The sequence below is a fragment of the Lynx rufus genome, unplaced genomic scaffold (assembly GCF_022079265.1).
Source record: "Lynx rufus isolate CCGP_SWC_20201006 ecotype Redwood Valley unplaced genomic scaffold, mLynRuf1.p SCAF_11, whole genome shotgun sequence".
In the NCBI taxonomy this organism is placed as follows: domain Eukaryota; kingdom Metazoa; phylum Chordata; class Mammalia; order Carnivora; family Felidae; genus Lynx; species Lynx rufus.
This window is the reverse complement of record NW_025814825.1, coordinates 34,290,666-34,308,557: the sequence shown is the minus strand read 5'-3', so window position 1 is coordinate 34,308,557 and position 17,892 is coordinate 34,290,666. Positions and strand designations below refer to the sequence as shown.

Sequence of the window (17,892 nt, the reverse complement as noted above, 5' to 3'; positions counted from 1 at the left end):
AGTGAAGACATTTAACACTATAAATCTCTAAATATTCTGTGTGCTGTACCCCACAAATTCTGATGTGTTTCCATTTTATTTAGTTCAAACACCTTCTAATCTTTTTTTTCTGGTTTCTTCTTTCACCCATGGGTTATTTAGATGTGTGCTATTCAGTGCCCAAATATTTAGGAATTTTCCCGTTTTCCATTATCGACTTCTAATTTAATTCCACTGTGGTCAAAGAACCATATTGTAGGCCAGCTCCAATGAAAAGTCACATGCTTCTCATTTAATCATTAGGAATAAAAAGTAAATCTGGAAGGGGCACCTGGGTGGATCAGTCAGTTAAGCATTTGAATCTTGGTTTCAGCTCAGGTCATGATCTCATGGTTTTTGAGTTCCAGCCCCACTGTGGGCTCTGGGCTGACAGTGTGGAACCTGCCTGGGACTCTCTCTCCCTCCTTCTCTCTCTGCCCCTCCCTCACTCTCTCTCTCTAAATAAATATACAAACTTTAAAAAAAAAAAGTAAATCAGGAAAAGGTGAGGCTGAAAAAGTCTCCCATGGAGAAAAAAAATAAAAACAGAAACAGTATCAGAAGCCAGTAGGCCAACTAAAAGATAATTGGGAAGTAACAAAAGCTAATCTTAATAGTAAGCTCTCTGAACCTCAATTTTCTTATTCCTATACTTGCAGAGGGGGGTGGGTGTTTAGATGCCCAGGACATTAGAGACCTTACCTATTTGTTCACTGCTCTGTCCCTAACACCAAGCATGTGATAGGCACCTTGATGTCCAGGTGAATTGATGTCCAGGATTTGCTTCAAAATAATCCAGGGTGAGGGAGAGTGGATAGGGCAACAGATGGAATGACACTGGCCAGGGTTGAAATGAAGCTAGATGATGGCTTCATGGTGGTTCATTATACTATTTTACTTTGTATCTTTCAAAAAAAAGGGTTTTTAGAAATTTAATATTAGCACTTATTGGAACCTAGAGAAAAATCAGTAATAGCTTAAACACTGTTCAGGAGAAACGACTGCTAGCTGTGCCTTCTGCGTGTATGTAGAGTGTGCTTGAAATGAGATGACAAGTGTGTGTGTGTGTGTATATATATATACATATATATATGTATGTGTGTGTGTGTGTGTGTGTATATATATATATATATATATATATATATATATACACACAGGGTAAGTATGAGTCACTGGAGTTGACCAAAGAAACAGCATAGGTTTCAACAAAGTGAGGTGACACAATTGCCCAGCAAAAGAGAACAGAATGATAACACTATGAATACATATTCTTTTTGTGTTACAAAAGTCTCAATATATTTCAAAATTTTCTTCTAAGTTAATTTCCTCTCTTTTCAAAGATAATGCCTACCATTTTTTCCCAGCAGGAAGTCTCTCCTTCATAACCCATACTATTTTTAAAAATTGGCTGTTCTGATAACTATACCACATACTGTACTCTTTCAGTTTCACCACGCAGTAAGGAAAACAAAGCTTCCTTTTAATCTATGACTTCTACTTTCATTACCAAATGTACAGAGTTTTATGAAAAGAAAAACTATGTTGGAAAATTAAGGAAATGCACTAATTATGCTTATCGGAGCATAGCAGGAACTTCATGTGACCAAAAAAAACATTCATCAGGTGCCTACCACATGCTTGGTGTTAGGGGCACAGCGGTGAACAAATAGGCAAGGTCTCTAACGCCCTGGGCATCTAAACACCCACCCCCTCCCCAAGTACAGGAGTAAGAAAATTGGGGTTTAGAGAGCTTAAATGATTTTTGCCCACGACTGCACACTTCTCCAGTAGTAGGACTAGGGCAAAACACTCCAGACTTTCAGGGCAAGGTGGATTTACATTATATATTGATATGGCTTCACTTGATACTACATCCAAGTCCACAAAACATACAGTGCTTCATTTCGAGGAAGTGTATCCTGAATACTGTTAAAGCACAATCATTCCTAAGTACCCTAAGTGAATAATAATTTCATTATTATCCTTATGAGTTGAAACCTTATATTTAAAAGGCACTTATTCTTTTTTTTTAAGTTTACTTATTTACACATTTTTAAGTAATCTACACCCAAGGGAGGGCTCGAACTCACGACACCTAGATCAAGAAGAGTCGCATGCTCTTCCGACTGAGCCAATCAGGCTTCTCTTAAAGGCACTTACTCTCGATGACAATGCCTAACCTAATCTAGTGGATCACAACAGTGCCCGGCTGATATTCTATTATTATATTAGGGCAGCCAAGTATTCAGTCTGGAATATTCATTATCTAGTACTATTTTTAAAGGGTGCCTCTTTTTTTAAAATAAATGGGAAAGTTAATGCAAAATTAATGAAACGTTCGTAAATAGTTAAAAGCTTCCCTAACTCCAGAAAGCGTGCCGGGCGAGCGCTCCTTAACACTAGCGCGCTCCTGAGCATCAGCTCCTCCCGGCTAGCTCACGCTCCTTTCTCGCCCACGCTCTGCTCACTCCCACTCCCGCCGCGCTGAGCGATAATGGTGCCGGCGTCTCCCGCCCAATTTCAATTCTCCCACGCTCGCCGCAGCCCCTGGCGCCTGGGTTTCCACCTGCGCGCGCCTCCGCGCCTCAGTCACGCCGGCTGCTGGCAGTTAACCTTCGCCCCAGCACAGCCGCCTGCAGCCCCGCCGGGAGCCCGGGAGGCCCAAGGCGCGTCCTCCAGACCCCAGGCCAGGGCCGGGCGGCGCCGCGGATCCCGCGGTCAGAGGCGCCGCGGTGGCCACACCCACCGGCTGAGTGGTGACAGCTCCTGCAGCTGAGGCGGGCCTGGCCGACAGGTGCAGCCGTCCGTTCGGCCCCTCCCCGCACGGGCCGGGCCCAGGTCTCGGCCCGCCGCCCTGGAGCGCCCCCGCCCGCCTCTGCGCGCACCACCTGTCGGGACGCCCCGCGCGCGGCCGGTGGCTGACGCCCCGCCCGGCTCCTCATGAGCCGCCAGCAGCGGCAGCGCGAGGTCCTGGGGGAATGAGAGCTTTACCGAAGGGTGGGCCCCACGCAGGCGGTGTCGGTGCTCTCGATCTCCTGCAAGATCCGCTCGTGCTCCGGGACGGTGCCCAGACCCTCGCCATTCTCCGCCATCTTGGCTGGAAGCTGAGGAGCCGGTGAGGCGCGGCGCCGCGCAGACGGCGGGGGCGAGCGCCCTGAGGCGCGCGCGCAAGGGGGTGGGGAAGGGGGCGTGGCGAGCGGGGAGATGGCGCGGGGGCGCGCGGAGTGCGTGGGAGGCAGCAGGCGGGCACGCGACCGACTCCCGGGCTCAGCGCCAGCACCTGTCCGAGCGCAAGGTGCTGCCCGCCCAGGCGAGGGGTGAAGACGCGTCGCCTTCCGCTCTCCCCAGCTACTTGCCCCTAGTTGCTATCTAGTGACAGACGTGGCTTTCCCGTACATTCTTGTATTCTGTGTGCCACACCCTCTGCTACGCGCTGGAAATACCTGAATAATGAAGCAGATCGACCGTGAAATAACCACCCTCGATCTGTAATAAAAACTACGGGAACATTTAACGAGGAGGCCTGATGTACTCTGTGTGGTGGAGAGTCAGAGAAAAGAAAATGTGCACTCAATAAAAATTGTGTGTGGGAGTAAGATTTATTTTAGGAATGTGCCAAGAAAATCCCATGACTACTGTTCTGGGTGCGTTCACATCTCTGCCTGCGGGAAGTTCACGGTGGCCAGTCTTGACCCTTTATGGCAAGGATACAAGAGAGGCTCAGAGCAACGTGTGACTTCATGCCTAGGCCCTTCAAATCCTTGAACCCAAGTGCCTTCCAGTTGCTGTAGCTAGGATGAGGAGTGGTGGAAACTCTTGAGAGGAGCAGGCATCAGAGAGATGGGAAAGAGGCGGCGTGGCTTCGCAAAGTACTAACGTAGGAGAGTCCTGCATAATGACTTGTTGTGGGACTCAGAGTAAACCAGTTTGTCACGACCAAAGCAGCGACTGAGGAAGATAATCAAGGAATGCAAACCTAGCCCCAAGGGACAACTATTTTCCAGTCGCCATTAATCCAAGGCTCTGAACTCCACCACCACCACCCCCCCCGCCCTTTCCTTACATTTATTTATTTTTGAGAGACAGAGCATGAGCGGGGGAGGGGCAGAGAGAGACGACACAGAATCCAAGGAAGCTCGAGGCTCCGACCTGCCAGCACGGAGCCTGATGCAGTCCTCGAACTCACAAACTGAGCAGAAGTCGAGGCTCAACCAGCTGAGCCAGCCAGGCGCCCCACTGAACTTCCCTTTGAGTGAACCATGCCCTTTCCTATCCAGCTGTGTAACTCACTCCCTTCAGTGAGTTTTTACTAGAAACTTACCTCCATCCTCCTTCCCACAAAATTCCTGGGAGGTGGTATTGCATGGGCTCTGAAGACAGGGGTCCTCAATTTAATTCCCTGCTCCTTCACTTCACAGCTGGGTGACACTGAGCAGGAAGCTAGTTATCTTTTTCAGTTTCTGCATCTGTAAGTGACCACAACTGTAGGGTCTACCTCATCTCACTGTTTCATATTAGTTTTCTAATGTTGCTGTAACAAATTACCACAAACTTAGTAGCTTAAAACATTCAGATGTATTATCTTACAGTTCTATAGGTTAGAAGTCCAACAGGGGTCTCATTGGGCTAAATTCAAGTTGTCACCATGACTGGTTCCTTTCCGGGGAATTCATTTCCTTACCTTTATCAGCTTATAGAGGCCACCCAGAATTCTTAGCTCATGACCCCCTTCCTCATTCTTTAGAGCCAGCAACACCGCATCTCTCTGACCATTCTTCGTTCTTCTGTAGTCACATCTCTCTCTCTCTGACTCTGACATAGGCCATCAAAGATTCGGTGCTCTTAATGACCCCTGTGATTAGTTTGGACCCAACCATATAAGTCTGGATAATCTTCTATCTTAAGGTCTTAACCTTAATCACATTTGCAACAACCCCTTTTGTCAAGTACAACATATTTACAGGTTCCAGGGATGAGGATGTGAACCTTTTGGGGAGCCATTATTTTGCCTGCCACATACAGTAAGTGCCCTATAAACATTACTATCATACATAAATGCTCTCTTTTCCATTAATCTGAAATTTCTGTCCTTCCCGAAAAACAACTCAAATGTATCTCCTTCATAAAGATTCCCCCATCTAATCACAACCTTCTCTGCTAACTCTAGATTCAATTTAGCACACACTTGTCCACTCCACTACCAACTGTTTTACTAGTGTGCACTTGTTTTGAGTAGTTCCTTTTCATACATCTGTGAGTTTTGTTTGTTTTTGTACACTTGGTCCCCAAGGAATCAACATGTGACTGATCTGAGTACACACTGGCTTAGAAGATCAAGGAAGCTCTGCTACATCCAACTGCCCATTCTGCCAAGAAACCCCATCAGAAGCCTATTTCCACTGTCTCACTGGTACAGAAGAATCCAGATCTTCTCTGGGAAATCACACTTTCTCAAGATGTAAAAATATGCCAAAGGAAAAAAAAAGTCTTCCTGAGGCCACCAGCACTGTCACACTATGTTAAAGACCTGACGTTCAGAGATGACTTTTTTTTTTTTTTAATTTTGCAATTTTGTATAGTTCCCCCTTGGAGTTCTGCATGTGGCTGAGAGAAAGAGGTTTTGAAACCAGACAATGCTGAAGATCAGAAGCCACTGGAAAGAATTCAGGATGAGTTAGAAAGGAGCATTACAAACAGTTCTGAGCGTAAGGCAAGAATTTGATTAATCTGTGATTGGTAACAATTTGGAATTAGAATAATAGCAAATCGTAAGAAGTTTTTTCAAACTTACTGTTTATATACTGGCATTAAATACAGCATTTTATATAGTTGTATTCAGTTGTCTTAATAGAAATCTCTAGTATTAACAGCAAATGTGTACCTCAAATTCCATGATGCCCACTTTTATCAAGAGCCTCAATGCAAGAAACAATATTTATGGACTTTTGTCAGAGGATATAAACTTCATCCATTCCTCTGGTTATTTAAAATTTTATCTGTGAGGGGCGCCTGGGTGGCTCAGTCGGTTGAGTGTCCGACTTCGGCTCAGGTCATGATCTCACGGTCCGTGAGTTAGAGCCCCGCGTTGGGCTCTGGGCTGATGGCCCAGAGCCTGGAGCCTGCTTCCGATTATGTGTCTCCCTCTCTCTCTGCTCCTCCCCCGTTCATGCTCTGTCTCTCTCTGTCTCAAAAATAAATAAACTTTAAAAAATATATATATAAAATAAAATAAAATAAAATAAAATAAAATTTTATCTGTGAGTCAAGCCAAGTCCCTGTACCTAGACCCCACTGTTTGGGCCCTTCATGCCATTGTTTTTATTAAGTTCTAAAAAACTGAATATTTTTCTTAGCTGACTGTGTCTCCAAGTATCAACAACCACCATCTGGTGTTAGTACATCTGAATTTCAGGTTCAGCTCTTGAGAAGGGAAAATAAACCTTTTGAAAATTGAACCTGAAACCAAAACATATGAAATGAAGACAACATTTGTATCCTCCTACAAAGAGAATGGAAAGCCATTTCTCCCTGCAGGAAATGGCAGACTCTCTTAGCTCAGTTGATGTGCAGAATTCATTGTTCTGAAGAGTAAAGCAAGGTGAAGAGAGCAGGGCAAGTGGAATAGGCCACCCTCTTATTTCGCAGCTGTCTCCTAATGGAGCGTTCCTTTCCTGAGCATTCATTACCCAAGACTTTTTCCCCTTCTCTTCACCAATCCTGACACCATCTACCCAGACCCAGACCCTGTTCTGGGAAGCCAGTCCTGCTTTGCTACTCCTCACTCCAGGCCTATTTCAACACCTGCCCATAGAGATTACTTCAACATAAGCAGCGGCATCTTCCCCTCAAGTCAAGTCAAGACAGAAGGAAGTCCTTATTACCACTTCTCCTTCCGAAGCAGCTTTTGCTGGTTCCCTTTATGAGTGCTGACATTTCCGTTAGCACCTGAAATTTTTTGCTAAGAACTTAAAGCTAAATGTTCTCAATAACTATGTAAATTCAAATTTTAGACATAGATATAACAAATGTATAAATGTGCAAAAAAAAAGCCTATTATAATTCTATTCTAAGTGATACATTTCTAAAAGACCAAAATAAAAACCATAGTAGCTATATATTGAGCACTGTTTGCTAAGCCCATTATATCATCTAATTTTTTTTTAATTTTTTTTTAACGTTTATTTATTTTTGAGACAGAGAGAGACACAGCATGAACGGGGGAGGGGCAGAGAGAGAGGGAGACACAGAATCAGAAGCAGGCTCCAGGCTCTGAGCCATCAGCCCAGAGCCCGACACGGGGCTCGAACTCTCGGACCGCGAGATCGTGACCTGAGCCGAAGTCGGACGCTTAACCGACCGAGCCACCCGGGCGCCCCTATATCATCTAATTTAATCTTTACTAACTTAATGAGTAATTTAACTGGGTATTTAATTAGTACCAATTTTACGGAAATCTAATTTAATCCTATGGGGTACTTTCCACTATCTCCACTATCTCCAGTTCCTTAATATGAGGAAACAGACTTATAGAAATTAAGTCACTTGTCGAAGGCCACACAGCTAGTAAGCTGAAGAAGGTGGAGCTGTCAACCAGTTCCTGTTTCTCCCATTAATAAAAAAAAAAAAAAAAAGTCAGTCAAGAAGCCTGTTCCAATGTTGTTTTACCCATGGGATAGATGATTTACCCAGTCTGGTCTGAGGAGGTTGGAGGCACACACAGGCAGATTGGGTTATTTTTCAGTCAGTGGATATTAACTTCCAGAGATCCACTCAAAATCTCTCTTCAGGACTCCTAGGAAGGAAAAGGTAAACTAGGAAGACTGGCAGGACAGGAGATGCACTCTGTGTCCAGTAGGAAACCAACCAGCAAAGGCTAGGGATTTAACCTGTAAATAAACTTTTAGTCATTAATGACTTAGACTTTGAGCCACTTGTCTGCAGACTCATAACCAATCTTCCAAAGCCCCTCCCTCAGAAAGAGGCTGTAGAATGCAGCTGCCTTGGTCTGGCATTTAACTACTTGGGTTCAAATTCCAACTCATCTTTTACTAGATGTTGGGCCTCCAGACAGCCAGTGAACTTGTCTAAGCCTCAGTTTCTTCAAGTGTGAATTAGGGACAATAACAGCTCCTAGCTCACCAAGTTGTGTGGGAATTAAAGAAGATAATATATGCATAATGTTTACCCCAGGGTTCAGTCAACCTTAGCATTAGAGACCAGAACTATCAGACATTTTTTTAATGCTTATTTATTTTCGAGAGAGAGAGAGAGAGAGAGAGAGAGAGAGAGAGAGAGGAGAGAGAGCTAGTGACGGAGAGGAACAAAGAGAAGGAGAGAGGATCCAAAGTGGGCTTTGTGATAACAACAGAGAGCCCAATGCAGGGCTCAAACTCACCAGCCATGAGATCATGGCCTGAGCCAAAGTCAGAGGCTTAACCAACTGAGCCACCCAGATGCCCCCATTTATTTTTAAACCAGGAAGCCCAGAATTTAGCTTCCTCTTTGATAAAATACATATAAAAACCAGACATATAAATGTTCTTTTTTAATCTTTATTTTTGAGAGAGTGAGAGAGAGACAGACTGAGAGCAGGGGACGAACAGAGAGAGAGAGGGAGACACAGAATCCGAAGCAGGCTCCAGGCTCTGAGCTGTCAGCACAGAGCCTGATGTGGGGCTCGAACCCACAAAACCATGAGATCATGACCTGAGCCAAAGTCGGACACTTAGCCTACTGAGCCACCCAGGCGCCCCTAAATGTTCTTTTTTCTAATCATTAACAAAATATCCCAGTTTTATATCAGGGCTTTCTGAACCTGAACTTCATTTTTTAAATGCTTGATGGATAGAAACTGCCTGAACTTTGTTTCCTGTCGTAGGGGAGGAAACAGGACCATGTCCTTGGGTTAGACTCGTGGTTCCAGATCGACTTCAGTGAGCCCTCCAAATCTCAGAGAAGTCAAGTGCCTCTTTGCTGTCCGGGGAGGCCGTGCTCATCCTTTGAAGTACATATTGTGATGGTAAACAAATTGCTGAGTCTGCCTCCACTTCCAAGCACAGGCACAATTCTGTATTGTTGACCATCCAGCCCAGTGAATAGTTGTTAAATGAATGAATCACATGCAGATACTTCTGGTGTTAAGCTTACTGTTGTGAAACCATGTTTCATGAGGTAGGTACATCTCTACAGAAAGATTCCCCTCTGCATTCCTGGGAACCCTAGAGTTGACTCCCTGATCTTCATCTTCTCAAAACTGTGCTAGTATCATTCCAATGCTTCTTAGGGAGTGTAAGAGCTGTCATTACATAATTGTAGAACTGTATCGAGGTAAGTAGAGGCAGTTCTTTATACTTTGGCTCTAATAACGTACCCCTTATTGGTGCCTTTTAGCTGCTCTTTGGGGTTGTCTTGACAGCTGCAGTCCTTCAACTTCTGTCTTGTTGGCGCAGTGGTCTCCAGTGGCCACATTCTGTAAGTGCAAGAGGATGTGAATTGAGCCCAGCCAGGCCCCAGAGGATTCCTGCTGCAAAATCAGGTCCAGGAATCCGTTGTTCTGTAAAGATCTGGATCCCATGGTGGAGAACAATAGAAGGAAATTTGAAATTGGAGCCAAATAAAGTCAGTTTTTCTGAAATATGGGCCAGTCCTCAGAGAAACTCAAAAGTAATTAGCCCCAGGTTCTGTTCATTCAACAGCTATTTTTACTGAATGCTTTCTGAGCGCCAGGATCTGTGCTAGGCTCTTAGGGCTGCTCTGTCGGTATGTGACCTGTGCAGTTGTTCTTGGCTTAATGCTCTGCCATCACCATCTTGTAATTCTTAATAATTTTTGAACAAAGGGGCCTTCTTTTTAATTTTGCATTGGGTCTGGCAAATGATGTCACTAGTCCTCCTTTCAGACCAATGTCCTGAAAGCTCCATTAGCTTGCTCATCCCAAAGCTAAACATTTTTGAGTCCATAATCAGGCAACTAAAGAACAATATTATTTTCTCTGAGTTCCATTCTAGCTTTTCCTTCCTCTTCCCTCCAACCTCCAGCTTATAACATCAACTGTTTTCTCTTCTCTTTCCTTCCATCTCCTCACTGTTGGTTTTCTGTTCATCACCCTGTTCCATGCATTCTCTATTCCTCACTCTTGTCCCACTTAGCTTTTCTTTATTCCTTTTGCCCCTTCTCCCTCTCCTCTCACTTGTCCTATTGTTCTTCTGTCGGCAAAATGGATTTGGAAATGTAACAAATGTCATGTAAGGAAATAGTACTAATGATGACGATGACAGCTGACATTTACGCCTTGGCCATTCTCTGCAAAATAGCATCCCTGGACCTCCCTATGCCTCACCCTGTTTTGTTATTCATCAGAGCACTTTAATACCACTTTTTTTTTTTAATATAAAACTATTGATTGGGGCGCCTGGGTGGCGCAGTCGGTTAAGCGTCCGACTTCAGCCAGGTCACGATCTCACGGTCTGTGAGTTCGAGCCCCGCGTCAGGCTCTGGGCTGATGGCTCGGAGCCTGGAGCCTGTTTCCGATTCTGTGTCTCCCTCTCTCTCTGCCCCTCCCCCGTTCATGCTCTGTCTCTCTCTGTCCCAAAAATAAATAAAAAAACGTTGAAAAAAAAATTAAAAAAAAAAAAACTATTGATTGACCACTGTTTACCAGTATTTACAATAAACATTATAAGGCCGGATAACATTCCAGCTACAAAGTTATTGTTTCTCCTGGTTTCAGCTGAATCAGTAACTCAAATACAGAGAAGATTGAGCCTCCGTGTAAGGAATGAGTTGGGATAAAGAAAACACATGAAGAAGTTAGATTACAGGGGTTTGTCCCCCCATTTATTCCAGCAGGTGCTAAACTGCCAACATCTCTAACCACGTGATTGTGATTAGGCTTCCATGAATGAAGTCTTGAACATTCCATGAATCATGACCTTTTGGTCCATATAGCACCGGGATTTCAATTTTTTGAAAAGGAATGGTTTACTAGAAGGAAACTCTAGATTTAACTAAGTTTCGCTTACCTAACTAAAACACACCAGGACTTGTCTAGTTTTCTCATTTGGGTGGGGAGGTTGTTGATAGTGATGAGATTTTCCTTTCAGGGATCTTGCAAATAAACTTGTATTTATATGACTGTAGATATGGATATGGATGCTAATATAGCTGTTTTTACATTGTCCAATTTAAATTGTTTACATTATGTTTAAATTGTCCGATTAAAAAATTTGAAAGGTTAAGGCGTCAGGAAAAATTCCAATTTAAGTGATTTATTTCTTAGGTTGCTGAAAATGATGGCTTCCCAGAAACGTGGTCTTATCCATAGTTACAAAATGCTGTTTTTGTTTGGGTGAATGTTAAAAAAAAGAAAGAAAGAAAACCATTTTTTTTTAACGTTTATTTACTTTTGAGACAGAAAGAGACAGAGCATGAACGGGGGAGGGTCAGAGAGAGGGAGACACAGAATCTGAAACAGGCTCCAGGCTCTGAGCTGTCAGCACAGAGCCCGGCGCGGGGCTCGAACTCACGGACGGCGAGATCATGACCTGAGCCGAAGTCGGCCGCTCAACCAACTGAGCCACCCAGGCGCCCCGAAAGAAAACCATTTATAAATGTATTTTAAGTACACACACACATATAAAAAAACAAAAAAAAACCCAGAATGGTCCTTAGGCATATAGGAGTTAAACACAAATTCTGACCAAGTAACAACTATGAAGACAACCCCCAACATTTAGAACAGGTGTTCTCTAATGCTGGAGAATAATACGCCATGATCTCAAATATTCTTTTCTGATATAGGAAGCAACTACAGAAAGCTTTTATTTGTTCAAAGTAACCAATGCTAGAGAGGCAAAGAACCCCAACACCCCCCCCCAATCCTACTTCAAAATGAACATAGCAAAATTGATTTTCATTAGAACGTTATTTCTTCACACTAATAAATCAAAAAACCAAGACCCAGACGCCATATATATACCAACACAAACAATTACTGAGCTGCATCTCCTGGACTCCAGCCAAGTTAGTCTCTCTGCATAAAAAGCAAGTACACTTTGAGGACATTTCATATTTGCCTCTTTTGCCAGCACCAGCTCTGCCTCTTCTGAATCTTTCCATTTCATGAGAAACATGAATTCCCCACTGCTGTCTGTGGCACCAATTTTTCATTCAGGATCAAGCCCTCTGGCAAAGCCTCTTGGTTCAGCAGCAGAATCTCTTTTCTTCTTTGACTTGCTATCATCAGAGTCACTGTCAGATAAAGATTTTCTATTTATACCATCTTTTTCTTTACTTGTTTTTTGAGAATTAAGAAATACTGCATCTGGGGTGCCTGGGTGTCTCCATCGGGTAAGCGTCCAACTCCTGATTCCGGCTCAGGTCATGATCTCCCAGTTCATGGGATCAAGCCCCACATGGAGCTCTGCACTGACAGCACAGAGCCTGTTTAGGATTCTCTCTCTCCCTCTCCCTCTCCCTCTGCCCCTCCCCTGCTCGCTCGCTCTCGCTCTCAAAATACATAAACACTTTTTAAAATTTATTTATTTTTTTTTTATTTTTTTTTTCAACGTTTATTTATTTTTGGGACAGAGAGAGACAGAGCATGAACGGGGGAAGGGCAGAGAGAGAGGGAGACACAGAATCAGAAACAGGCTCCAGGCTCTGAGCCATCAGCCCAGAGCCCGACGCGGGGCTCGAACTCACGGACCGCAAGATCGTGACCTGGCTGAAGTCGGACGCTTAACCGACTGCGCCACCCAGGCGCCCCTAAAATTTATTTTTAAAAAAGAAATGTTTCAGTTAACTCTGGCCAGTCTAAGTTTCTTCAGGTTCCCAAGTGTCGTCAGCATCTGTAAATCCCTTCCACTTCAGGAAATACTCTACCTTCGATTCACTACACGTTGGTCCAGTACTTTTTCCACCACAAATTCTTCAGACTCTGCCTCTTCTACTTTTTTTGCTCTTTCTATTCTGTTTCTTCCCCAGTTTTTGCAATATAGTTTTACTGGAGACCCTTTTTCTTTTCTTTTTTTTTTTTTTAATTTTTTTTTTCAACGTTTATTTATTTTTGGGACAGAGAGAGACAGAGCATGAACGGGGGAGGGGCAGAGAGAGAGGGAGACACGGAATCGGAAACAGGCTCCAGGCTCTGAGCCATCAGCCCAGAGCCTGACGCGGGGCTGGAACTCACGGACCGCGAGATCGTGACCTGGCTGAAGTCGGACGCTTAACCGACAGCGCCACCCAAGCGCCCCAAGACCCTTTTTCTTTATGGCAGACTTGTAGAGCCTCCAAGCTGCTCTGGGTCCGGGGTCTTCTGTGTCTCCAGCCTGAGTTGCCTCAAGCTCCAGCCACATCTGAGGGGGTGGCCCTGGGGAGCGGTGCCAATACTACTTTTTTATTTGCTTATTTCTAGCTTCCTTCACTAAAATACAAGTCCCTGTGAGCAGGAATGTCCAGGTCTTCATCTTGCTGTATCAATAGCAAGACCACTGACCATCCTAGACCATTGCCTGCTGCGTTGTAGACACTCCATAAACATTTATTTACTGAGTGAATGAACAAATAACTGAGTGTGCTTTACTATGTAGGAGGCATTACATTAAATACATTTCATGCCTGGGGCACCTGGGTGGCTCAGGGGGTTAAGCAGCCTACTCTTTTTAAAAATATTTTTTTGGGGGGGCGCCTGGATGGCGCAGTCGGTTAAGCGTCCGACTTCAGCCAGGTCACGATCTCGCGCTCCGTGAGTTCGAGCCCCGCGTCGGGCTCTGGGCTGATGGCTCGGAGCCTGGAGCCTGTTTCCGATTCTGTGTCTCCCTCTCTCTCTGCCCCTCCCCCGTTCATGCTCTGTCTCTCTGTCCCAAAAATAAATAAAAAACGTTAAAAATTTTTTTTTATGTTTTTATTTTATTTTTGAGAGAGAGAGACAGAGTGTGAGTGGGGAAAGGGCAGAGAGAGAGAGGGAGACACAGAATCCAAAGCAGGCTCCAGGCTTTGAGCTGTCAGCACAGAGCCTGATGCAAGGCTCGAACTCATGAAGAGTGAGATCATGACCTGAGCCAAAGTCGCCGCTTAACCGACTGAGCCACCCAGGCTCCCTGAAAGCAGCCTTCTCTTGATTTTGGCTCAGGTCATGAACTCATAGTTCCTGAGATCGAGTCCTGTGTGGATGTCAGCCCAGAGCCTGCTTGAGATTCTCTCTCCCTCCCTCTGCCTTTCCCCAGCTCACATGTGTGTGTGTGTGTGTGTGTGTGTGTGCATCCCCGCCCTCAAAACAAATAAACTTTAAATACATACATACACACATACATACATACGTACATTTCATGCCTAATTCATGTAATCATTTCAGTTAGCTCTCTTAGTAATTATAGACGCAAAATTCGAACCTCATCCCTCTGGCTCCAGAGCCCATTCACTTCACCAGTAGATAAACAAACTGTCCCCCTGGTTAGAATACTTGGTTCCCAGGTACAAAATGTTTTTTAGCTTTTCTCTTTTGTTGCACTGAAGATAAAATAGCTAATGCTATCATTGAAATGTCCAGCAGAAATTTGGCAACTACACAGCCCACAGTCATCGGGGACCCCAGGCTTTCCTGAGATGCTGCAGACACAGCAGGCCTCAGTCACAATTAGGCCCACATTTATTTCTGGACAGTTTCTCTGGACTCCATGTTTTATCCACAACATGTAGCATATTATGTCACTCTCATCAGAAATTAAATGTGGTGATGATATTACATTAGTATGAAATATAAGCATTAGCAAATATAGTTTTGAAAAGAGGATACCTCTCTCCTCTGGATGTTATACAACCAAAATAAAATTTACATTACTCAGTATTTATTTCCCACTTGCTCAGAATTTCAATATGTTGTGAATGCTTTTTTACTTCAACATTCTATACACTTATTAAATTATACTGGCATATGTATCCCAGGTATAAATTAGACATAATAATAATAGCTAATATTTATTGAGCATTTACAGTGTACTAGGCAGGCCTTGTGCTAAGCACTCTGTATATATTAACCATTTGAGATGGGTTATATTATAAGAGTTTGAGATGGGTTATATTATTAGAGTTTCAGACACTAAGGCCAAAATCAAACATCTAATAAAACCTGCACCTTTGATGTTAATCATTATACTTAAGGGGATAAGATTTAATAGAAATATCACATTTCTGAAGATATAAACAGCAAGAGCATTGCAGAATGTCTACAGCTGATTTAACAAGTTATATTTTTTTTAAATCATCCCAAGATTTTATTGTGTATACGGTTTATACTATTAGGTGGATTTTTTTAAAAATGTTTTCTGTCCCTTCCTAAAAGCATGTTATCTTCATTCCTGAAAACATTAAAGTCAAAGAAATAACAATATCCTGTTTGCTCTTAAGCTGGTAAAACTTCATGGTCAGCTTTTGGAAAAGAGCCCGAGAGAGTCTGTGAATACAAGTGTAAAACAATTATGTTATCATAAAACAATTACAAAAATTTCTTCTGGTACGTCATCTTGTACAATTCCCTTTTCCTCCTATTTTTCCCAGACCTCTGTAAGGCCATTCTTTGGATATGTCCCCTTTCTCTACTTCCTACTAACTTTGCAGTGCCCTCAACCTGCCCTTATCTTCTCTCAGATCCAGCTACAGCAGTAAGACATGCTGTGATGTGTAAACCCTGTGACTTCAGGACCTGTCCTAAGAGGCTAACAACATACTTGCAGAACCCAAGAGGCATAATGAGCCCAGGCAACATCCAAGTTGGAGTCAGGACCCATGGGGTGGGCCAGGTCTAATGGGCAAATCTGGCAGCAGGAAGTCAGAGTGTGAATGAGGTAAATGTTATGAACACTGCCACTGCCCCATCCTAAGTACATAGTGGCCATCACTAATTTATCAGAATCATCCCCAACGTAAGATTCAGGCAGCTGCTACTGATGCATTGGAACTGATTTGCTGCTTGAGACTTACTGACCATCCTTGTTAAAGGACGTTCGTGATGCTGAATAAGACTAGTCCTAGTGGTTTCTGGGAACGTGGCTCCAGACAGCCCTGAAGTCTACCAGGGACAAGCACGCCTCCCAGATGGAAGAGCTAGCAAGGAGCTGGACATATCTAGACCCAATGGAGGGACTGGAGTGAAAGTCAGAAAATCTGAAGACAGGAGCCCCTGGGTGGCTCAGTCGGTTGAGCGTCCAACTTCGGCTCAGGTCATGATATCACACTTCGTAAGTTCAAGCCCCACATGGGGCTCTGTACTGACAGCTCGGAGTCTGGAGCCTGCTTTGAGTTCTGCTCTCTATCTCTCTCTCTCTCTCTCGCTGCTCCTCCCCCACTCATGCTCTCTCTCTCAAAAATGAATAAATATTTTAAAATTTGGGGAAAAAAAGGAAAGAAAATCTGAAAAGAATGAGAAAATCCAGTGGAAATTGGCATACAGTGGTAACATGGTGAAAACAGTTGTGCCCAGGACAAAAGGGTTAAGGCAGCAAAACTAATTCCAGATCTCCACCTGCTGGTGAGTTTCAGCCTACCAGCAATCTGAATACCCAAAGCCAAGCAGGAGACCTTTCCTGACATTTCTTCCTTTTCTCCTAAATTCATTCACCATCTGCATGGCTAATCTCAAATTCTACTTTTCTACCCTGGAATTTTATTCCCCAAATTCCACTGTTGTAGCTACCTGTGATGTCTTTAATGAATATTTCACCGACAACACAAACCATGGAAACACATAAGGTCTCAGCTCTCCCCTGAAAATCTCTCTCCTTTAAACTCAATACTATAGGCAGTTGTGCCCTTTTACATAAAGAATGAAAACAAACGCAGGACCTCAGAATCATCTGATTCTTGTCCACTTTTCCACACATACAAAAAAGGAGGGCCAAAGGAGCAGACCCAAGGTCCCATTGGGGGAGTCAGGCAGAGACAGGCTGGACTTTCTGAGAGAAGCCTGCTGTGGGAGCAGCCAAGTCTGAGGTCAGGAAGAGGAGGAATGCAGCTGGGCAAGGCAGAAGAGACTGTGGACCACTGACAGTCCCCAACAGCAATTCCCCACAGCCCCTCGGGGAGAGGAGACCCATTCTCTCACATGATGTGTGGGGCTGAGTGCTAGGAAGCTTGCACACCCTTTGAAAGAAGAGCTGTTGAGTCTCCCTTCAATGACATGAGCAGAAACCATCTCTGAGCCCTCAGTCACTGAGCTCTCGGGGCTCACCTTGTCAGAGAAGGAAGTCCCACCTGGCTCTGATCTGAACACTGACCGTAAGCAGGGCACCTCAGACTCCCTACCTGGAAAACAAAATGGGCAGGGGGAGGGAGCTCACAGAGGCTAAGATTTTATGACAGAAAACGTTTGTTGAAGCAGTGCCTTGCATCTCTGACAAGGAAAAATGAACAGGAGAACTATTAGAACTTCTCTCTCTCTCTGTCTCTCTGTCTCTCTGTCTCTCTCTCACTCTCAATTCCCAGGTGCGAGGCTTTCCTTGAGAATGTTTCTCTCCTATATGGTCAGCCCCATCCTCTCACTGTCCCCTCCAGCCACCCCCACCCCCCACCCCCAGCCGGGCCCGTGCAGCCCAGCTGGCCAGTCTGCATCCAACCAAATGCACCTTCCACTGTCTCTGCCTTTAGAGCTTGTAGCTATTCAAATACTTGGACCACCTCCTCTTTCTCCCTGAAATGATAACTTTCTCTCTCAATTGCCTCCTTTCTTTTGCTTCACAAGGTTACCATTAGTTCAGAAGCTCATACAAATCAGTTCAAGAAATATTTATCTAGCTACTCTGCTGGTAGAATATTTTGCAGAAGATACTAAAATATAAGGAAGATACATTCCTGCCCTCAGGAATCTGTAGCCTGAAAACG

The 17,892-nt window shown here is 44.2% G+C and overlaps 1 protein-coding gene and 1 long non-coding RNA gene across 7 annotated transcripts in view; one reads left to right on the top strand and one right to left on the bottom strand.

Annotated features, from left to right (window-relative positions):
* Nucleotides 1-17,892, bottom strand: part of EXOC6 (exocyst complex component 6) — a 229,691-nt gene that overhangs the window by 208,080 nt on the left and 3,719 nt on the right. Inside the window, exon 1 of one of the 6 annotated variants that reach the window (XM_047073177.1) lies at nucleotides 9,389-10,400. The exons of 1 other annotated variant lie outside the window; for it this stretch is intronic. In XM_047073177.1, the coding sequence (XP_046929133.1) occupies nucleotides 9,389-9,486 (98 nt within the window). In that variant the 5' untranslated portion in view covers nucleotides 9,487-10,400. Of the gene's footprint in view, nucleotides 1-720; nucleotides 924-2,764; nucleotides 2,785-3,009; nucleotides 3,140-9,388; nucleotides 10,401-17,892 lie in introns of those variants that run through there. 4 more of the 6 variants (XM_047073176.1, XM_047073178.1, XM_047073181.1 and 1 more) reach the window with 4 other exon arrangements.
* Nucleotides 3,055-5,852, top strand: LOC124507004 (uncharacterized). Its single transcript, XR_006960922.1, has 2 exons — nucleotides 3,055-3,133; nucleotides 4,982-5,852. It is a non-coding gene; the product is annotated as an uncharacterized LOC124507004 (long non-coding RNA).